Source organism: Populus euphratica, unplaced genomic scaffold (genome assembly GCF_000495115.2).
Source record: "Populus euphratica unplaced genomic scaffold, PopEup_1.0 scaffold475.1, whole genome shotgun sequence".
Lineage (NCBI taxonomy): Eukaryota > Viridiplantae > Streptophyta > Magnoliopsida > Malpighiales > Salicaceae > Populus > Populus euphratica.
The window spans coordinates 157,794-180,705 of NW_011500195.1; the positions used below are offsets into that span (position 1 = coordinate 157,794).

At 29.3% G+C, this 22,912-nt stretch overlaps 1 protein-coding gene across 1 annotated transcript; it reads right to left on the reverse strand.

Moving 5' to 3' along the window:
* Positions 1-6,387: 6,387 nt before the first annotated feature.
* Positions 6,388-12,846, reverse strand: LOC105111772 (uncharacterized). Its single transcript, XM_011007222.1, has 2 exons — positions 12,701-12,846; positions 6,388-9,210 (listed from the first exon to the last, which is right to left on the reverse strand). The coding sequence occupies exon 2, from the start codon at positions 9,074-9,076 to the stop codon at positions 6,893-6,895; it is 2,184 nt and encodes a 727-aa protein (XP_011005524.1). The 5' UTR covers positions 9,077-9,210; positions 12,701-12,846; the 3' UTR covers positions 6,388-6,892.
* Positions 12,847-22,912: the final 10,066 nt, after the last annotated feature.

Consider the following 22,912-nt stretch of genomic DNA (forward strand, 5'->3'; position numbering starts at 1 on the left):
GGTAAAGAAGAGAGTCTAGGGATTCTTGAAGTTTTCTTAATGGACGTGTTAGAGACCTATTGCATTAAAACTTCCTAAATATAATTAAGCCCTTTTACTACTTTTTAATTTTTGGAATGTTCGCATTGACCAAAATAGGCCTACGTACGTGCGTATCTCTTTCTTCTCGTGTCTTTTTCATTAAAAAATATTTATTTATATACAAAAGATTTTTATTCATTAATATAAAAGATATCTTCAATTTAATTTATATGTCAATCGGGACGCCATAAGAGTAAATTCTTTTCTGATCGAGTATATATATTTTTCATTGTGGAGGGATCAAATAATAATGCAGAGCTCAAATTCAAAGTGGGTGTTTTTTTTATATAAATATACAATTGGATATATATGTCCTTTGCAGAAAATTTTTATGCTCTTTGTAGCAGACCTTTCTTTTCATTCGAAAAGAGATTGATGGTGCTTCTTCGAAGTTTTCCACTTGCAAAGCCATACCATGTGTTACACACGTATTTAAAATATAGCAATCTAATTATGAAGGATAGCTTAATTAATTAAATTTTTAATTATTATGAGTTGGAGTTTTTTCGGACACAAAACTTATATAAGTATTAATTTTAAAATCTATAAAATTAAATAAAATACATGTAGGTTAATCTGGATATCCACAGTAATAATATATACAACAACCTTCATTTTGTTTTTTCTATAGGATGGCAAACATCTAGGTGTAGGCGCACAAGATTGCAAATTAGTAAAAAGAGAGCTTGTGAACCAGGAGACACAAGAACAACGGAAACTGGATGAACACCCATTCCATGCATGTCATCTTCAGAGCAAGAATCTCCAGCAAATTAAGAGCTCACCCGATTATGGAAACCTTCGTTTTGACATCTAAAGCCTTGACTAGGAACAACTAAGTTCTTCCATTTAATTGCAATTTAAGCAAATGACAAGACATTTCTTCGCGTATTTCACTATACTTAAAATAATAGTAAAAGATGGTGGTAAATGATCTCGTTGCTTCAGTGTTAGTACTTGACTCCATTGACTAAGGTTATAATTCCAAAATATTCTTTCATCAAGATTGATTTTTATTGACTACAGCAAAAAATGCATCATTTTCATTCTTTAGTGCGTTAATTAGAGATGTAATTTTAAGAAAGAGTGATTCCAATGTATAATAAAAGAAAAGATATCACTCCAATTCCAGGTCCATGGTCTAATAATTGAACCGACAAAGAGACTGGTAGAAAAAGAGAAAAACAGAGTTAAGAGTGAACTTGACCTGGTAGGGAGACTTAGGATTTAGTCTTGGCTATGTTTTAATAAAAATAAAAGGAGAGTTGACTTGGGTTGACTCATTTAAAAATTTAAGTTGATCTGCTATTTTGTTAGTCTATTAAAACTTGTTTATTTTTTTTTATTTTTTAAATGATATCATTTTTATTTTTTTATAAAATAAAAAATAACTTCACCCAAGTTAATTTAAATCAACTAATCTAACCCAAGACTTGTAAATGGTCAACTCCCAAATTGAATTTAAAAACTATGCTAATACAAGTAGACATGTCTTTTCTTGTGTCCCAATTTGCAAACATTACCTGTTGAGTTAATACAAAATCAAAATTTCTTTATGACTAGTCAAAGCAAGCCATTTGCATCCAAGAAATGCATGCACCATTATTATGAGAGCTTTAATTGTGAAAGCTTTAATGCAAGACAACAGTCGTCATCGTCTCCATTATTATGTCCACAATTGACTGATGATCATCATGAAGAGGGGATGGCTTGCATGCATGCATGGTTACCCTATTTGAAAATGAGTGGTAATTAAATTGAATCTTTTTTTCTCCCCCAACTTCAATTTATGAGCTTTGTAAGAAGACAACTGCCACTGCCACCATTATTAACTCCACCAATTATTTAGTGATTTCCAAGAAGAAAAGATGGCTAGCTTCGTTACCCTTATTTAAATTTAGATAGGGCAAAAAAAAAAAACTGAAGATAAAATGGAATAATAGTCAAAGAAAGAGGTAAATAAGTGAAGACAAAACGTATGAATATACTCCAAAATCTGAAGAGATACCACAATCTTCTCTAATACTATAAGAGAAATGCACATGCACGTTATTCTATGGTAACTTTACAAGATTTGGCATTTAAAAGTGTTGTTTACTCAAAGCCCTAAACAATATTATAGAAAGAAAAGGGATTTATATTACGATATGACAAAATGAGTTCTGCGAACATACTGATCAAAGCCCTAAACTACTCTTTCTATTACATCATTTTTTTGGCTATGATGTAAGAGTATATAGTTACAAGATTTGGTATTTAAAGTGCTGCTTGCTCCCAAATAATGGATTTGGGAGACGTAGACTAGTAAAACAATATTAATCACATGCACACAACACATTAAATAATGGATTTTGATTATTTTTTTCTCGTGTTTTCGAGGAGTATATGATAGTCATGTTTCTAGTTTTTTTCATTGATTTTGTGAGTTCAATGATAAAAAGAATTTTTTCGTTTAGTGAAATTATATGATCAAACAATAAAGAGTCTAAATCTCAAATTAAAAGGATATTTCACATATATATTTAGATAATATTAATAACTTAAGTGAGTTCCGAGGTGAACTAGATTTAAAGCCCATTTGCATTGGAAGACATTTAATTTTTCATATATAAAAGGAGAAGAGGTACTTTTAGATTTTGAATATTAGACCTTTCAATTATATCATACCCAACAACTTGAAACTCTAGGCAAATAGGACCAAAAGAATACGAATATCTTAACACTAGTCTCCATGGAGGAAGCAAAATATGTCTCCATTTGACAATACATGGGGAGATCGCCCCACCACCAATAGTTCCCTGCTAGGGCAACCATAAAATAATGCATGATTTAAAAATTAGAAAAGAAAGAGAACATTTTGTGAGTTCTTGGCTGTGAGTTCTTGGCAATGTCACAACTTGGCTGAGATTGAAGGTGATGAATGACTTATTGCTCTTTGAAATTCCATGAATTTGACCTGTACACTTGGAGTTAATGCCCATGAAACTTCTTTTTCACCATTATTAAGTTGCATGGGATCTGTGCTGATTAACAAGCGTGTTTAATATTATTGCTATTAACCCCAAGATTCTCCGCCCTTAATTCGTAGCTTGACATGCGGTAATTAACATCAACTAAGAATATAAATCATGCTGACTTTAGTATTAATTAATTAATATAATATTATATTGAATTAGCTGTTAGGTTGGTAGGTGGGTTCTTAATACTGTATTAATTGAATGTTCAAACACAGTGTCATATTCAATTATGATCATTTCGTTGAATCGGTCAAAGATAATTAATTTTCCCATCAATTATCGATTTTTATATCCAATGCTCGAAATTTCATAACATTTCATGACATTTTGCTATCTTTCTTTTTTATTTAATACTATGACTAATAAAATAACCTGTTTTTCATCTAAGAAAACTTTGCTTTTTATTTATTTTGAATGCAAAAAATCTATCTTATGATAGTTTTAATCAAGTATCTAACTTTTTAAAACGATGGCTAAAAAATGCTGTCACCATATGAAACATACATTAAATTATAGGGTTATAATTATTGTTGAAAATACTAATGGTATCAATGCATTTGTAAATTAATTGCATTTTTAACTAAAATTTCAAATACATGTATTTAATGTCTAGGTTTGAGTAAACTCAGTGCTCTTGCTTCGCCTTGGAACTGGAATTTTTTTTTTGTGCAAAAAATGATATTCAATTGTTGTAAGCAAGTTTTATAAAAGAAAAAAAATAATAATTCAGGTTATAGACCCAGCTAGAATGAATAAGCTGGCCTTAATTTAGTTAAAAAAGAAGAAGTAGATGGATCAATTTAAAAGAGAGGTGATTAAGAACAGCACAATGTATATTAATTTAGAAATCATTAAATATGGACAAACAAAGCTGGATTAAAAAAAAACATAAAAAAATCAATCTTAGTTAAGTTACCATGATAAATTTGTAGTTCTATTAATCAAAGTCGGGCTAATCTGGGATATTATGTCAAAATTGCGGCTTAAATTTTAATTTTTTAAACCAATAACCCGAGTCATTAAATCAAAAAAATCTATTTAAAAAAAATAATAATGTCCAATTCACAATTAATCAAATATTAAAAGATAAGATTAAAAAAAAAATTCAATTATAAAAAGATTAAAATAATAGCAATTAAAAAAATAAGAATCAAAATTAAAAAAAATTTTAAATTTGATTGAAGGGTAAAATTGAAAATAAAAATTAATTTAGCGAAAGAAAAAAATTCAAAAAAATAATTATCAAAATTAACATAAAAATTAAAAAAAAATTAAGGTTCAAGGTTAAAATTGAAAAGAATAATAACTTTTTCAGAAAAAATAAAAAAAAATTGTAATCAAAACAACAATGATCAAATTATATATATAAAAAAACATAATATAATACTATTAATTTAGAGTGAAAGATAATTAAAATTAGTAAAACTTTTACAAAATGATCTAGAAAAAAAAATAGAAATAAAAAAAGAAGGATCAAATTGAAAAATATAACATTTATAAATTGAGATTAAACAATAAAATTGAAAACAAATAAAAAATTTACAAAAAAAATAAAGATAAAAAATTAATAATTAAAAGAATAAGAATTGAAGTTTAAATATCAACAACAAAGAAAATCAAGCTATATTTTTTGAGAGATGAGAGAAGAAAAAGAGAAAAAAAATCTACTAATAAACCAGACTACTACCAAAAACATGTGCCGCACCAATAATAGAAGAACATGGTGATGTTTTTAATGACAAGTGGAAAGGACATTTGTGAAAAAATCAAAGATCATTTAACTCAAATTTTTTATTTTATTTTTAAGAGTATTTTAGTCATTTCACCATGCATTTTAATTTGTATTATTTTTAAATTTTAATTTTTTTATGTATTTTAATTATTTCACTATGTATTTAAGGTAAAAAAAAACTTATTTATCCCTAATTAATTTTTTAGACCATTTTAAAAAACTGAGATACCATTGAATATTAATATTAAATTTTTTAGATGAAAAAATAAAATTAACTTTACATTATTCTAGTAAACAATATTACTGAATTACAATATTTTTCCAGAAAATTTTTTAGCATCTATATCTTGTTCACTAACATGTTTTTTTCCCCTTTCATTTCTCAAGAAATAACATTTAATTATCGGGTCAATAATTAATCCAAGTGGACAGAATATTATTTATTCTGATTGATCAATTATTGAGGGTTATTTTTTTTTTTTTTTTTATGGAATGTGACCCCTCAGTGGAGGGGACCAGATGATTGGACACCAGTAACGGGGAGCGAGATCAATGAGTTATATATATATATATATATATATATATAAAACATGTAATTAAATTGAAAAAAAAAAGAACAAGAGAAAGGAAATATTATATTTAAATGAAACCAGCTGTTAAAGTTTTTAGAAAATTTAGGATAAATAATTCAATTTATTCTTACTTAATTGGAAATTCCTAGTATATTTTCATGTTTGGAATCGTGTTTATTATATCATTGTATAATATTAAATATTTTCACATATTTTTCTGTTTTTTTACTAATCCAAATTAACATTATTGTTATTTTCATTCTAAAAATCCTCGCTGAGCTTTTTTGAAAACTTTTCATTTCTTGGAATATTCTGAGTTGTTTTTAGAAATTTTACTACGATATTATTATATAACTCATAAATTAATTTTAAAATAAAAAAAATATAATTTTTCTAATTTGAATGAAAAAATTTGATTGAATAAATTAGAGAATCTCTGAAATATTATACAAAGATAAAATTATAAATATGTAAAAGTATATAAAATCTAACCAATTAACTATCTACTCATCCATGCGCAAGCAAACACATATATCAAGGGAGAGAAAAAATGAGAAAAAAAAATGTTTGAAAATGATGTGGAGAAAAAAAAAAAAAAACCTTTGTTTCTTGAACAAACCGGTCAAAGCTTGGGGTTCAAAACAATAAGGAACTCATGACCCCATTACACCGAATAGAAATGGTAACTTCAGTCAAAGCTTGTGCTAGCGTTACAAGCACGACAAGTACTCAGGCAATGCACTCCCACTAATCAAATGCATCCAAAGTATCAGTTAGGGTTTTTCTTGCAGCAGATTATGTCAGTAGGTTTTGGAGATTTAGCCCAATACTGACATTCTAAAGCAAGATCATCAAGATGAAAAACATTGCATGGTAGACTGAAAATAAGGAGACTCTGCAGTGGAAAAGAAAAAAATACACATCCTGAAAAACCCTTTGGATGGATTGAAGAGCTAACCAATTTCATTCAATCAAACAAAACAAGTAACAAAACATTTGCTTGGCAGCCAAAGCATGGATTGAACAATAGGATTCTGAAGATATATGAAAGAAAATTCAGACATTATGCAAAGCAATTCAACAACAGAGCTTGATGCTGCTAAAACTTGACTCTGGTCAAGCATGAGCTTCTTTATAGTTCAAACATCCGAAGATTATACAGCCATAACAGTAATACCAAAAAAAAAAAAACTCAGGATCATTTTCTGATCCAGTAACAGAACATCTCCAGTTATGGCAAAAAGAAGCATCTGCAGTTTTGATCAGCCTTATAAAACAAAGGAAAAACTTACCTATATTGTGTATGTTGAGCTTTTCCACTGGCAACTTATCAACTGTTGCAGGATAAACTACAGTATTAGCTGCTTTGGCTGCCTAAGTACCCACCCTCATGTATCATCTCAGAAAGGTTCTTCAGTTTCCATCATCTCACTTCTCTTAGCCTTTGAAGCATCCTCCACCATGAGATCTGTGTGAATTTGTGAAGAATCCTACACCATTTCCTCCTTCGCCTTTCTACCAGTTGCCACCACTGCTGCCTCACTGGCTTCTGTAGTAACCTGAAGAAATTCCATCGGGATAGCAGCTGGGTCTAATTCCCGACAACCCTCTGGGGCATTATGAGCTTCTTCACCAGTAAGCACGTGATTAGGGACCTGATGAGAGAAGCGGAACATCTCTTCTTTTGGAATCCTCCTAACTTCATTTGGACCTACATGTCTACGAAAAACTGCCTTGAAACCAGCAACTTTAATAAGAGGAACTACAGATATACCCTGCTCTTCATCATAGTCATCAATCACTTCTACCATCTCATATTCTTGTACCATTTCATCTGGGGTATCATCATTCCAGTCTGGAGACCAGTTTCTATATAGAGCCCAGACATCTTCCTTTCTTGGAAGTATGCGAACAACTCCACGTGTGCCTTTTGTCCACGTAACCCTGTGTGAGAAAGCATTTAGAGTTTTACTGATTTCATGTTTGCCAGTCCAAAAATCACCACAGGTTTTTAGGAAACCAGCCCCCACCCAGTCTAAAGGGCCAAATTCACTGTTGCTTCTTGAGTTAAGCCAACTGATCTTCATTTTAAATGGCTTCAAAGAGATCACTGAGATAATTCGAGCATAATATCGAGGCATCCCATCATTTTCATCATAGGCAGCCCACACCTGGTCATCCCCAAAGGAACTTTCTGTTCGATCCAGGTCAAAGTTATGAAAATCAGAATCCGGAACATTGATAGACAAAGGTGCTGGTGCCTGTTTAGTAGATTCATTGGAAGAAGAGCCAGCAGAGTGACCACTCTTCTTATGTTTATTTGCATCATTGTTCACCTTGCTTTCCTGTGTTCTACTCTCTTTCAGTTTCACTTGATTTGAGCTCCATTCTTTAAGTTTTCTGCACACATCCGAGAGTCCCTTCTTCATCAACATGTTTCGAACCTCGAGAAGTGACAACTCTCTCTCGGTAATGGACTTGGTACGAATATCTGAGAAACCATAAACCCTTTGTGCTTCAAAATAGCCCCTTCTTGGTTCAGATGAATTTCCCAATCCCGCTCCTCCATTTCCGGTGGCTGCTTGATTCAAAATATCAGCTCCATAATTGTTCACGCTAGCTTCATCAGATCTCCTCCTTTTAAAGAGTTGGTCTGCTCTAAGAGAAGAATTATCCATCCTTTTAGAAACATAACGCTTCTCCTGTTCAGTGGCTCCCTGTGCATCCTGCTCCCTCTTCACTTGGCCATGTGCCTTCTGAACCACACTCTCAGCATGACCAGCAGTTGGCATTGATGCAAATTTGCCTCCAGAATCATTCATTCTAGTAAAATTACTCCTTTGGAGGTTTGGGGCAGCAGTTGAATTGCATACTCCAAATCCCTCAGATTGTGAACTTTCACCACCATTTTTTGGGAAATTAAATGGATTACTATTTGCAGCATGATGTTTTGAATTCTGGGATGACTTCGTAACGTTTGATGGTGGATCCTTCTCAACAGCCAAAAAAGGCTGATGACAGTTGGGGCATCGCAGGTTATGATTCAAATAAACCCTCAGATACTCATAATGCATCATACATCGATGGCAGATAGTCCAAAATGTATCAGGTTTTCGAGATGAAGGAGAAGAGGCTGATGTGGGCCTCGACTGCAAATTCTTGTTCTGAGTCCTTGTGTGCGAAGTTGCGGTACTGTTATGATTATGAAAGCCATTTGCACTATGCTGGGAAGAGGGAACCTTAGTCTGGGTTGGTACTCTCTGCTGCTGTCCTGACGGATTCAGTTTCTGATTGTACGCTAGTCTCTTTTCCTTATTAGATAACAGACCCCAGGCCTCTGAAACCAACTTAAATGCACCATCTGCACCCAGAGACTGGTTTTTATCAGGATGAAGTATGAGAGCTAGCTTGTGGTATTGTTTCCTGACTGTCTCATCATCAGCCCAGGGGTTCACACCTAGCACGCTGTACCAATCAACTTCTCCACTCCTTATTCTGTTCTCTGCAGAAATATACACATCAAATGCTATCAACATTTGGGATAAACCCTCTAGCTCAGGATACAAGCTTTGAGCCTTTAAAGCAAATTTCTTCGCCCCAACATAATCCCTCCCCATAAACTTCTTCTCAGCAATTTCCTTAGCCCTGACTGCTTCATCTTTGTTGCACTCCATAAAATGTGTATGTCCAGGAATAAAGCCCTGTGTCTTGTGGTTATATGAATGTTTCTAAGATTTCAACCTCGAGTCACAAATTTCACAGCTCCAGGTTCATTTTTCTAGACAAATGGCACCGTCAAATTTTTGACCTGTTCAAAGCAAAAGTAAAACTAAAATCAATGTCGAATAGATTCTAATGTAAGTTATTATTATCTTATAATTACAAAAGACAGCATGATATTCATACAAATCACGACCAACAATGTTTGTATTTCTTATTCCTTCCCAGAAAGCAAATCTCCGCCAGACAAAATAACTATAAATCACATAATTCTTTATTTACATTAACTAGAAGAAAAATTCAATATTTGACAAAACAGTAAGTCTCAGTTTCTTCTAATTCGAGCGACAAATGACAGAAACACTAGCAGCCCAACATGCAAGACATCAATAAATTAAGAAGTACAAATGGTCCACTCATCATGTAATATCATTCCCTAATACCTATAAACATAAATGCATACAAATTACTTCATTGGAATATTTGACCTATAAACATTGATGCATATAATAATAATAATAATATAGTAATAAAAAAGATTAAAAAAAGAGAGTGTAGAACGACTTTTTTTTTTCAAGCCCTACTTGTTGTGTATTGTTGTGTAATGTAACATAGGATTATCTTTTCTCAATTGGGAGAGATGGCTGAGTGGACCAAAACGCTAGATTGCTAATCCGTTGTATGAGTTATTCATACCGAGGGTTCGAATACCTCTCTTATGGTTTCGTTGATGACTTGGTATTTTTTTTTTCAAGTCTTTTTCTTTATTCATTTTGTAATAGTTAAAGATGTAGAATAGATAAAATTCTAACATTTAATAAAAATAAAAATCAAGGAAGGAAAGAGCCTTATTTTTTTTTATTCTTCACGTCTAGGATTACACCCTGGATCATTAGATAAAAACCCGAAGATGAAAAGGGAAGCAAATAACATTACTACTGTGTAAACAAAGAGTTCGGGAGTAAGCATTAGACAATCTCCAAGATCTTTTTTGGAATGGCTAAACAATCTTTCTCTATCGAAAGAAACACAAAATCCCTTGCAGTAACTTTTTGTGTACCCTCATGCCTAACAGTAAATGTCACGCTTCAAGCCCACAAAATCCTATTGCAGATCATCCATGAGATTCAAGAGGGTTGGATACCATTTTAAGAATATGCATAATGGTGGAAAAACATTCAATAGCTTAACATATATATGATGTCAATAAATTAAAGGGCGGGAAGAAGGATATAGCACCATAATAGAAATAAATTAATTCAGAGAGTTAAATATATACAAATGCCACCTACTAGCATTGCATGTTTTCCACTACTATTAGTTATAAATGAAAATTATACATGTGCATTTACACAAGCACACATGCACACGTGCATGCAATAGTCATCATGCGCTTTCAAAGAGAGGAAGGGAGTAGCTCTACCAACTTGAAGAATTTAATCATGGTACTTAAATATATTTAGAAAGTCTCTAGTATACAATTACAAAGACAAACACACACAAATACATATACTGCAATAAGAATAAAGCACAAGTAATTGAACAAAACAACTCCCCAAGCCTAGACATATGAATACCAAAACGTGTCTTTCCATGGATATCCTAAAATGGAATGTGTGTGTGCAGCGTGTCCCCTATTAACAAGGGCAGCATGTAAGCCATGGTAACAACACGTTTCCAATTTTCTTCCCTCACAATTCTTAAACATGGCAGACATGGAAAGGCAACATAATCAATATATAGAACAGATTCCTACTTAAGTTAATAATGCATGAGTGCTTTCTGTATCAACCCTCACAAGCAAGTGATACACCTCATGCATGTTAAATAATAAATTTGAAATCCAGGTTAACATATTTACATGCAGATGCAAACGAAATATTTTTTTGTTCTTATTTTTCTTTACCTTCCATTTTATGCATTCCCAAGCACATAATATTGGATTTAAAAGGAGAATAAATTCAGCATTCCTATAGTTAAAAGTAGTTTCTAGCAACAATTTTGTTACAATAGTATTTTCCATATTTCAGCAAAAACCAGTTTTTTTCTCATCAAATAAAAAAGAAATGTGCATTGCAGACTTAGAGAAACGATGCATCAAGAGAAGTCTCATTGACAAATGTTTTCAGATTCTTTCAAGTTCAGATCATAAAATCTAAAAACTTTTTGTTTCCATTAAGGATCAATGATACTGGACAGAAACCTATGAATCTTTCAATTTACCTGGAGTACAAAGCTTTTCTTTAGCTTTTAGAGTATTGAATTTGAAATCTCACATTTAGAGGAGAGGCAAACGAAATAAAAATTAGCTTCAAAAGGTACCATCAACACAAGGAAAAGAAATACGCTGAAAATGATCAAACTTAGTATCTGTATAAATATAATTCTCAATACCTATAAAAGTAGCAAAATTGTTTCCCTAAAATCATGATCTCCCCTTAATGTTTCAAACTCTTGTAAAATGGCACAAACAACACCGTATCATTTGAAACCCAACACCGAGTAGTTCCAAATGTAATCAGAATCTCTTGTTCATTATTCTTAAATACACAACCCCACCTTCACGGAGCGACCGTTATCAACCCAAGGAAAAGAAATATGCTGAAAATGATCAAACTTAGTATGTGTATAAATATAATTTTCAATACCTATAAATGTAGCACACTTGTTTCCCTAAAATCATGATCTCCCCTTAACGTGTCGAACTCTCGTAAAATGGCACTAACAGCACCATAACATTTGAAATCCAACACCAAGTAGTTCCAAAGGTAATCAGAATCTCTTGTTCATTAATCTTAAACTACATATCCCCACCTTCACGGAGCTACCATTATCACAATTTTGAGAACAGAACGTGTCAATACATTCCAATTCTGTATAGATTTTTCTTTTAACACTCTAGACTAATGCTAAATTCAACCTTTTCAACACTTTGATTATCACTAAAACACAAACAATAGCAATGTGCAACATTCCCTAAAAATTCTAATGGATCTAAATCCATAGCAAGATAGAATCAGAATCAGAATTCCTAACTTCTTCAGACACCTTATCAACTAATTTCAACGGTACAAACTCCAACTTAGCAAAAAATCAGTAGAATTTACAGCCAAAAACTAAAGCTAACCTCAAATTATAAAGTAAAACAACTAAGCAAATTCATTTTCGAACAAAAACAGCCAACAAGCAACACGCCCACAAAATGTAAAATAAATAAGGTCGCAGCTTTACTTCACCATTCCATGTTCTAAACAATTCATGAATCACAACCAACCCACATTGAACATCACAAAAATAAAACACAACAAAACCCTTTTGCAAACAGTCCAAAAATTAGTAAAAAACACTACAATCAAATAAAACAAGTTCTTGATGGATCTACAGTATTAGGTTTTTAAAGCAACATGTAACGGTCAAATTTCACTCATTTGAATTATACAAAAGTTAATTTCAAACCGAAGCCCTAGATTATAGAGTCTCAAAAAACCAGTACACGGATTGCCAATCTTGCAAAAAACAGAATAAAAATAAAAACTTTTGCTCTGGAGTAAAACAAAGTGTAAAAAATGAAAAGTTACCTATAGAAGGGAGAGTCCTTTAAAATGAAGAAAATTTGTATCAATCAACATGCACAATGGGTTTCATCTTTTTTTGTCAAAATTCCATTAGAAACTCTGAAGAACTCTCTCTCTCTCTCTCTCTCTCTCGAAAGTGCCCAAGCATATGACTGAATAAGAAAAAAATAATAATAATAAAAAAGGGTGGGGGTTTGGTTAATACTAGGAGGGTGTCCTTTTTTATTAGCAACCCAAGTCCTACTTTTTTTTTTCTTTTTTTTAATAATATAAATAAAGTTAACTATGGTTAAATTTTAACTCTTGATTTGTGTTCAAATTTGCCATGTGTGGGTTAAGTTTTAACTTGGGTTGATTTTTAACTAGAATTGGGTTTGCAAGATGTGATTAGATTTGGTGAATTATTTATCGTAATATTAAATACCCTTTGCAATTAATGGCAATTTTTGGTGTTAATTACATATTGCAAAACAAGCATGGTAGATTTTCTTTTCCATTTATAACTATCTACAAAAAATAAATTAACAGACTTAACTAGCTACACAAAAATAATATAGTAAGTGATAATGGATGAATTATGAGTTTTATAAAAACAATTCAATAATAAAAGTATTCATGAACTAATTTTTTATTTTAATTGATACTAGATTTTTATCTTATAAATATGATGAATTAGATATAAAAAAACAACAATAATATCTATTAAAATAATTTTTTTTGTAAAATTAATTTGTTTGTGTAAGTATTAAGATAATGTTTGGTTATTATATTAAAATAAAAAAACAAAAAAAGTAAAAATAGAGAACATGTGTACCGTGTATTTAGTATTTTGATAATATAGAAATTTATTTTAATTTTTTTTAAATCTATTTATTTTATGTTTTAATTTTTATTTCTTTAACAAAATATGTTTGTCTATTATGTATTTATCACTCTTTAATCTTAAAAAAGACATTTTTTTCCTCTTATTTTTTGTATCCAATCTATTAGAGAACAGAAACCAAAAGGTTGCTTTAACATAAACCAGGATGATTTCATCATTTTGTGCCCAGGGATTCCATTATTGCATGTTTAGCATTTGTCAATACCCACTAAAGGCCAAAATTAATTGTAATTTGTAACCGTAATCTCTGTTATTGCCAAATTTCAAATTGGTCCTTCAAGTATAACCTGTTTTAATGTGATTCCACAAATTCTTTTATGGTTCATTTTGATCCTTCCATCATGGCTTCATTAGTTCTTGCTGGTGTAATTAGTCTTAATTAAGATAATATTTATCATAAGTTTTACCTAATGAACGTGACAAGTTTCTGTTAACAAACAAACAAAATGAATGTGTCCCGTCGCTCCGTAAAAGGAAGGAAATATTATCCCAGGCACCATTTGTTTGCGCCGTCTAGTTGTGTTTTTTAATTTTTTTTAAATGTTTTTGATATTTTTAGATTGTTTTAATGTTTTTAAATTATTTTGATATATTAATATTAAAAATAAATTTTAAAAATTAAATAAAATTTATTTTAATATATTTTCAAGTAAATAATATTTTAAAAAACAACATTTACCACAAAATCAAATACTATTTTAAATTCACGGTGATTTTGATAATGTTAGAATTAGGATTTTATTGGAATAAGCAATGTTAGAGTTAAGTTAGACCTGAATTCTTTTTAGAAGATAGTTATTTATCTGATTTTTTATTATATTAGATAAAAAAAAGATCTCTACATAAAAAAAGATTTATATTTAGAATCATTGCTGAACTAATATTTAGAATCTTTGTTAATTTAGATTAGATTAGTTTGATCTTATATTATAATCTCCCTATATAAAAGGGTTATATATGTATACAGAATCTTAAATACATGAATATGCATTAGTTGCTCTTTCATAAAATCCAGAGAGATTTATTTTACAATTAGTATTAGAGCTCATTTCTTTGGTATTTTTTTTAAGCTACAATCAATCTTGTTTTGTGATGTCAAAAATAGCGCACACACGATAAGAGAACTTCAAATAGCTGAAGGAATCAAGAAACTTAGCAACTATAATTACAATGGCAACATGCATGATGTCTTACATGCAAGGCCAAGATCTCTTGGAGGTAGTCAGCAGTACTTAAGACATACAATGTCGAAGACATTAATAGAGTCTTGTATAAGCGGAAGATTAAAGCTTACAAAATAGTGGTGTAATAAAAAATCTCATATAGTTTTTTTTGTTGTTTGCTGTAGTAGAATAATTTTTTATCTCTAAGTCTGTTTTTTTTTCTTTTTTTAATATTTTTATATTTTTTTTGGCTATGAGCTTTATGGCCTTTTTAATATATTCTTGATGATTATCAAAAAAAAAAAAAAAAGCTTACAAAATAGTGTTTTTCTTGAATACCAGCATTGAAAAGGGCATGTTGAAGCATATTACAAATGCTAGAACTCCAGAAGAATAATGAAGAGTCTTTTTTTTCCTGTAACTCTCTTTCTCACCTTTATTTACTATTAGCTTCAATGTTCAAAATTGTTTTTTGAGGTGGTATGTGCAAATTTTGATGGGTGAGTTACTAAATCTTCAATGTTCAAAACTATTGTTAGTATAACGGAATCAGTTGTGATAATACTACTGGAGTTGTCAATGTTCATGTTGATCTCCACAACCCATATCCAGTAATTTCTGCAGAATCTTCAAGCAGGTATGGATATTTAATGCGAGGAACAAGATGCAAAAACTTTTACTTCCTGGGTAAACAAAGATATGATTAGAACTCTTTAGTTATATAAATAAATAAAGATACTACGTTATAGCATTTGGTTTAATTCATTGCATTTCCATGTTGGTTGACCTAAGCAAAAACATGGTGCAGGGAGTGGACTGCTTGAAGTAATACAATTGCAACAGTTGTCGCGGCTCGTCTGCAGTGTCGAGTATAGGGGCGGCTTAGCCTTCCGAGAAGTGTTAAAAGAAAAGCTTTAGTTTAATCATCAAATTATAATTATAAATTTAAATTTTTTTATTTAATATTATAATTATTAAAAAATTTATAGTTTATAAGAGTTTAGATAAAAAAAATTGATTATATAAAAAAAAATACATCAACCCATCCTATCTAAAATAAATTATATTATTATTTAATTGTTTTTCTAGATCGTATTTCTATTTATTAGTCTTGTTTAAGATTTGTTTAAGATTTAAGGTATATTTTTTTTTACGAAAAAGTATCTATTTTATGAAGTTAAAACTTAACTATTCTAAGATCTAAAATTTAACATTGCAATTATATCATAAATATAATTAATTCCTAATATTCTGAACATAATAATTATTCTAATTTTTTTGTATTTTAATCAAACTCTAATAGATAATCATAAACTAGTTATGATATATATTTTTCATTTTGAAATATGAAAAAGATGTAATTTGTTTTTGAAAATATATTTGGAAAACTTTTTGGATTCAGTTTTATGCATAAAAACAAAACATATTTTTTATGTTTTTGGAAAGAGGAAATTTATTTAATTTTTTATTTATTAAAGAGAAAAATTTTGAAGAAAACTGAGTATTTTTAATATTAGATCTGTATCTTATAATATATGTCTATTTCTAATATTATGCAAAATAGTTAGAAAAACATGAGAAAGACCCATAACTATTTTTAAAATGCCCTTTGAAAAATTTAATTTTTTTCTTTTAGTTTTTAATATTACTATATTAATATATTATTATTAAATATATTGGATTAGGCCTAGCCCAACCATCTAAGGTAGACCTAGCCAGGTCGGGTTAGGCTAACAAGTGGCCCAACAGACCTGACCTCCCTTTTTCTCTTTTATTTTTCTAGGTTGGACCTGACTCAACTATATAAGCTAGGCTAAAATAGATCCAACACATCATTGCATAGTCACTGGCCTAGCCTAGCCGAGCGACCATGCTAAATTATTTGTGCCATTAAATGTAAACTACAGTGGCCAAGGGGAAGATTTTGAGAGAGGGGAATGACAAAAAATCTTACTTGGTTAGAGGTAGAGGGTTGTTGGTAGCGTTTTTAATGGTGCAAGGAAGTCCAGCATTTGGTTGATAGTGACAACAATGACATATATAAAGTGAAGAAATAGGTTAAAGAGGTGGCAGAGAGGAGAGAAAAACACTAGAAAAAGACATGATTTTTTTTTCTCTCAACTTTGACCTTAGATTTCTTCATGCTCAATGCATGAAATCTATCTCTATTTATACAAGATGGAAGAAAGACATCTTGTCTTTACTGATGTCAAATATTAATTCTTAATTCGAACTGAAATGATCTGTATCGTTGATTTAAAGTTGTCATCATGAATTGTCAGATTTTAACAACTTAATACTACTTGAGTTGGTGTCTTTAGGTTAGCAATGAGGCAGCTATGATGTCAATCAATAAAAAATATATATATATATAGGGGTGTGGTCAAGTGTTAGGTCATCATATTGGTATATAGTTTATATGGTTTGGCTGGAAAATAAAGTATTAAATACTCTAAAAATATGGCCACTAGAGTAGTTTTCAAGTGTAAAAAGAAGAAAATGATAAATAGTAATCAAATTAAATTAAATTCAAACTAGACTCCTAAACTTAATTTTTATAATTAAATTATTGCATATAATTAAATTATTTAATTGGATTCAAATTAATTCTTAAATATAATTAAAATTTTAATTTGGCTCATGATTAAATTAAATTAAAAATTTAATTATGGAATTGGACTTAATTTTTATGTAGATATATTTAATAATTATTTAATTTGATCTTGAATCTATATTGTCTCTCTAGTTTTAGGTATCATGAGGTATAATTAGATTTTTTTTATCCAAAATTATAATTTGATTTTTCTACATTTGAAATCTTTTCTCAACTAGTTTTTTTTTATGTTGTCAGGCTCCTTGCTATTATTATTTTATTTTAAAAAGAAAAAAATGTAAATTTAAAAAAAAATTCAAAGATGAGTTATGTAAATAATTATAGTACAAACCCAAGGATAGATATCTAATAATGAGAAGGCATCAAACTCTAAAAGGCTCGTCTTCTTTTTTTTTCTATGTTAATGGTAAATGAATTAATTAAGATTTCAAAGCTGCCTATTTTCCTTTTTAATTAGCTAAAAAATGTAACTTTAAGGGATATGAAGACACTGCAACTTGGGCATCAAATGTTGGAAATAATTCAAAAACAATTGGAGACAACTTAGGTACCATAAGATGGGCATCAAACTTGTTAATTTTTTGTTTAATTCAATATATGTTTTGTGTGTATTTGTTGGATTTTTTCATAGGAATGTTTTGGCTATCACTAATGTGGTTGGATCTGACTTGCTAGATCTTTTTGTAGTTGGCTTGATGAATCTCTTAGTCGCAGAATTATTGATGTTCTTGCTGAATTTAAATTACAACATATAGATTATTTTTTTGCTTGGGATTGAATATGTTCATTAGTCTGTAACTAAATCATGAACACCAAGGAGAAATCATTCAACAACTAAGAAAAAAGGTAAGCAATGGCATACTAATTATGAATCCGACAAGAAAGTTGAAAAGACAAAAAGTCATTAAAGATAGTTCTTAGAACTTTGATTGCCTTTTGGACCTTCATTTTCGAAAGTGTTTGCATTGTATCGTCATTTGGACCTTGATTTGCTACTTCTTGGAACTTTGTGTTTGGGTCAGTTTTCACCTTTTTGCATATATGGGCTTGAGCCAGCCACTTTAGTTGCATTATTATGTTAATTTAGGGATTTGATAGAAAGAGCCAACCAAGAGGCCAAACGAGTCAAGTTTTGAAGATGAAGAAAGCGAGAATGCCTCTCTGGACACGAACCAAGTTACTATCATGTTTTGTTTTAGTCTCATCAAATCCAATCCAATCCAACCATGAATATTATTATAATATACTGAAAACCCTTAGCGTTTCACTGTAGTAATGAATATTAAAATTATTCATATATATTAAAAAGTTCTTGGCATTTTAACGCATCAATCAATAGTGAGATACCGAGGCTTTGTTTAATCTTACTCAAATAATTTTAGGGATTTTTAATTTTATTTTTTATTATTGAATTTACTAATTATTGAACTTTATAATTTATTTATATTTATTTTTTATTGAGTTATTCCGATCTCATGACCAGAGTTATAAATTTTATGAGTTAGTTGTGTTAACTTGGGTTATATTTTTTTAACTTCATTCTTTAATATTAAGTTGATTGAATATATATTTTTTTAAATTTTATCCTTCAACGTTGAGTTAATTAAGACTTTATAATTTTATTATTTTTTTTATAAGGAGTTATCTCGATCTTCTAATCTAGTTGTAACAAGTTAACTCGGGTTAAATTAAGTTATTTTTTATCCTTTTTATTTGATTTTTTAAAATTTAATCTTTTAATATTGGATTAGTTGAAAATTCAGTTTCATAATTTTTTTTCTTATTTTTTCTATGCAGTTATTATGGTTTTATGATTCGGATCATAAATTAGACGATTAACTTAAGTTTTTTTATTTTATTTTATTTTATTTTTTTAAATTCCATCATTAAATATAAGGTTTATTAGAAATTATACTTTAAAAAGTTTTTAATTTGTATTTTATGATATTATTTTGAGGTCATGATGCTTATTGTGAGTTTGTTTGATTGATTTAAATAGTTATTTAAGTTTTTTTAATTAAATTTTTAATGCTAGAATTTGAATTGATTGAAAAATTTTAAAAATTAAACAAAATCTCGGCAGATAGACATAAGAATCATCTATCTATTTTCTTTCTAAAATGTTAGTGGAGCCAGGTCATTCGACAAAATACTTCGAACGTTCGTTACCAATCAGCTTAATTACCAAAGTCATGTCTTCAATCTTTTCAATATATAATGGGAAGGAGGACTTCGCATGTGAACCAACAGATTGTGTAATGGCAATTTCTATATATATATATAATGATAATGAGTAGGTCGTTATTGACATTTCTTCTTTTAAATATCTTATCAATTAACAAGTTGACCTACATGAAATTTCTAGAAATAATGGTAATTAATACACGCATGGAGTGTCATGCTGATTTCATTACTTTAAAAACAATATTAACACTTTTCTTTGGTTTCATTTAAGAAATTCTATGACATTTTATCTTTTTTTTTTTTTTTTAATGAATGAGTCTTTTGATATGAAGTCCTTCCCCTTATACAATATATATATATACACACACACACTTAAAAAAAAAAATTTAACACTTTTTACCAATTTGACATTCAAATATAAGAAGTTTACATTCTAATATTATATTTACAATAATATCTTTCTCTTTCCATGTAATCTCTCCTTCAATTTAATATATCTTTTTCTTTTTTTTTCTTTTCTTTTCAAAAAAGTTAAAACAACCCTACAGATTCGGTCTAGGTATTAAAGAATGTTATCCCTTTAACAAAATTTTGAAATCAACATCTAGAAAAAAAAAATATTTTTTTAAATATTAAAATTATTAAACCCAATTTAGCTTATGATTGGATCCATAAAATAGATTACAAGTTGAATAAGCTAATCCAAGTTAATTAAAATACCATCATATTAATTTTTAAAATATTAAAACAATATTATTTTATAAAAACCTTAAATTAAGTTTTAATTATGTTAAAATTTAACCTATTAGATTCATCATGTCATATCTCATCAGATTATAACTTAATTATTTTGAATTTTAGCTTAAATTAGATCTTGACAAATCAATTACAATTAATTAGTATGAGGTTTATTTTAATTATATCAAAATTAATTTAACTTGCTAGGTTGATTATATTATTTCAGGTTAGAATTTTACTTAATTATTTTAAATTTTAGCTCAAACTAAGTTTCAGACCAACTAATTAGGTTAGATGAGAGGTTTGGTAATATTTTTAATTAATTAATTTTTTGCTAAATGTACTAGATTAATTATTGTGATATGAATTGATGATAAACTGATTAAAAAAACTCTCGTTATCTTTAAACAAAAACTATGAACTGTGTTTTTATTTCCCTTGATTCTCTAACGAATTTTGCCAGATAGGCATGTGATGAAAGATACCGTTATGGAAGCTTTGGGGTTCTTTTCAAACGAGAGCATGATACAGCTGAGGGAGGGTCCACACGTTTATTGCAGCCCTTGCGGCAACACTGTGAGTGGCCCACCGCCATGGAATGGTGGGGGAATTTGAAGATGAGAAGGTGACGTTAGCAAAACCTGAGCCGCGTGTCTCATTAGCGCGGGAATAGCTTGTGGGACCATTTGATTACGTGTCGACCGTTAAAAAGACCTAACTCTCCTGATGAACTTGACCTCATCATCTCGAGGGACAGATCACACATGATTGATATTTTGCACCCAAGAGAATAAATTTTAATTCCAAAATTCCAAATATTATAAAATAAAATATAAAGAATCAACAGCCAATTCAAGACTTGCTTAACAAAGAAATTAGATAATTGATAAAAAATATATATATCACCAAATTGAGGGTAGTAATAACTTTTTTTTTTCTTGAAATAAATTTGTGTATGTGTTTGTAATAATTTTTTAAATCATAATTTCTTTTCTCTCTAATTTTTTTTTCTATTTAAGAACATAGATCTTAACTATGGGGTAGAAATTTTTTGAAATCCTAAAAGTACAATTAATTGTTCTATTAGTTGTAACTAATTCTTGTATCTAGTTAACAACTAATTCTTGTATCTAGTTAACTTGTGGGTTGAATCAAATTATTAAAAAAAAAAAAAATTTAGAAAAGATATTCTCAAGATGTTTTCTAGCTAAAAAAATTTAATTATAAACTAAAAAATTGATATATATTTTACAACACCTTTTTAAAATATTGAGAAGGTGATATCTTGAAGGATATTCTTAAAAGAATATTGAAATGATGATATATTGAACTAATCTATATCATTTCTGTTTAACATGTAAATTTTATTATCTGAATCATGAAATTACAACAATTTTATAAAAAAAATTAAACAAATTATAAATTTTAATCCCTAATCAACTCGAACAATAATGAAAAAAAAAGAATATTCAATTTTAAAAATAGACAAATAAGGAGTCAAGTCAACATGATCAAACCTGCAACTTAAATCATGAGAATTGAATAATTTCATGAAAAGTAAATATAAAAATAAAACTCATTTTTTAACCAACTCGATTTTAAAGTAAAAATTCATTTAAAAAACAACAAAAATGACCTAATTCAATCTATCAAACACGCAAAATAGGTACAAGAATAACATCATATAAATTGAAAAAAAATTATGAAACTTAATTCCTAACCAATTAAATGTTGAAGGATGAAATTGAATATATACCCTAAAAAAGGCTTAATTCTATTTGAGTTAGTTTTCCAAACCAATAACTCGGATCATAAGATTAAAATTACCTAAAAAAAAAAAAAAAAAAAAAAACAAACCCTCGGATCATGAGATTAAAATTACCTCAAAAAAACAAATAAATAAAAAAAAAATACAAAACCCAATGTCTAATTAACCCAATAATAGATAGTAAAATTGAAAAAATAAAAAAAATAAAATAATAAATCAAAATTTTAAAAAATAAGAACCAAATTTGACACTAAACTAACAACCACTTTACTATTTTGAAAAGTATCAAGCACATAAACTAAGGAGATAAAACAAGAAAAAAAAATAAAAAATAAGTTATCATAGCCACATCAAAGCTCTAATATCACCACATACCACCCCGTTAAAAAAATGTCATATTCAAAGCACAATTAAAGTGACACACCACAAAGTTGAATTCCAAGACAAAGTAATATAAAAGGACAGATTTAAAAGTAAAAAAAAAAAAATCAATCATAAAAAATATTATTGGTGAAATCCATATTGCATTTACTCATAATGTTTTTGAAAATCATACTCATTCAAGCAAAATGTATTTTTTTTTCAATAGAAACATGATAAACATCATGGGAGCCTACCCTAAAAAGAAAAGAAGAAGAAAAACATGTGTAATATAGCATTCAATGCTCTTCGTATTTTCGTTAGCTGGATGGACGCTTTCTAAAGTGGAGAAGATATATACCAGTGGCTAGGGCATATTCAAAAAGAAAAAGAAAAAGAAAATCTTTTCCGACGCAACAAAAACTTGTGCAAGACAAAAGCTCTTCAGTTTCATGTACAGTTAAGGATCTTGTCGTGTAGTACTCAGCTGATAACTAGTTAAACG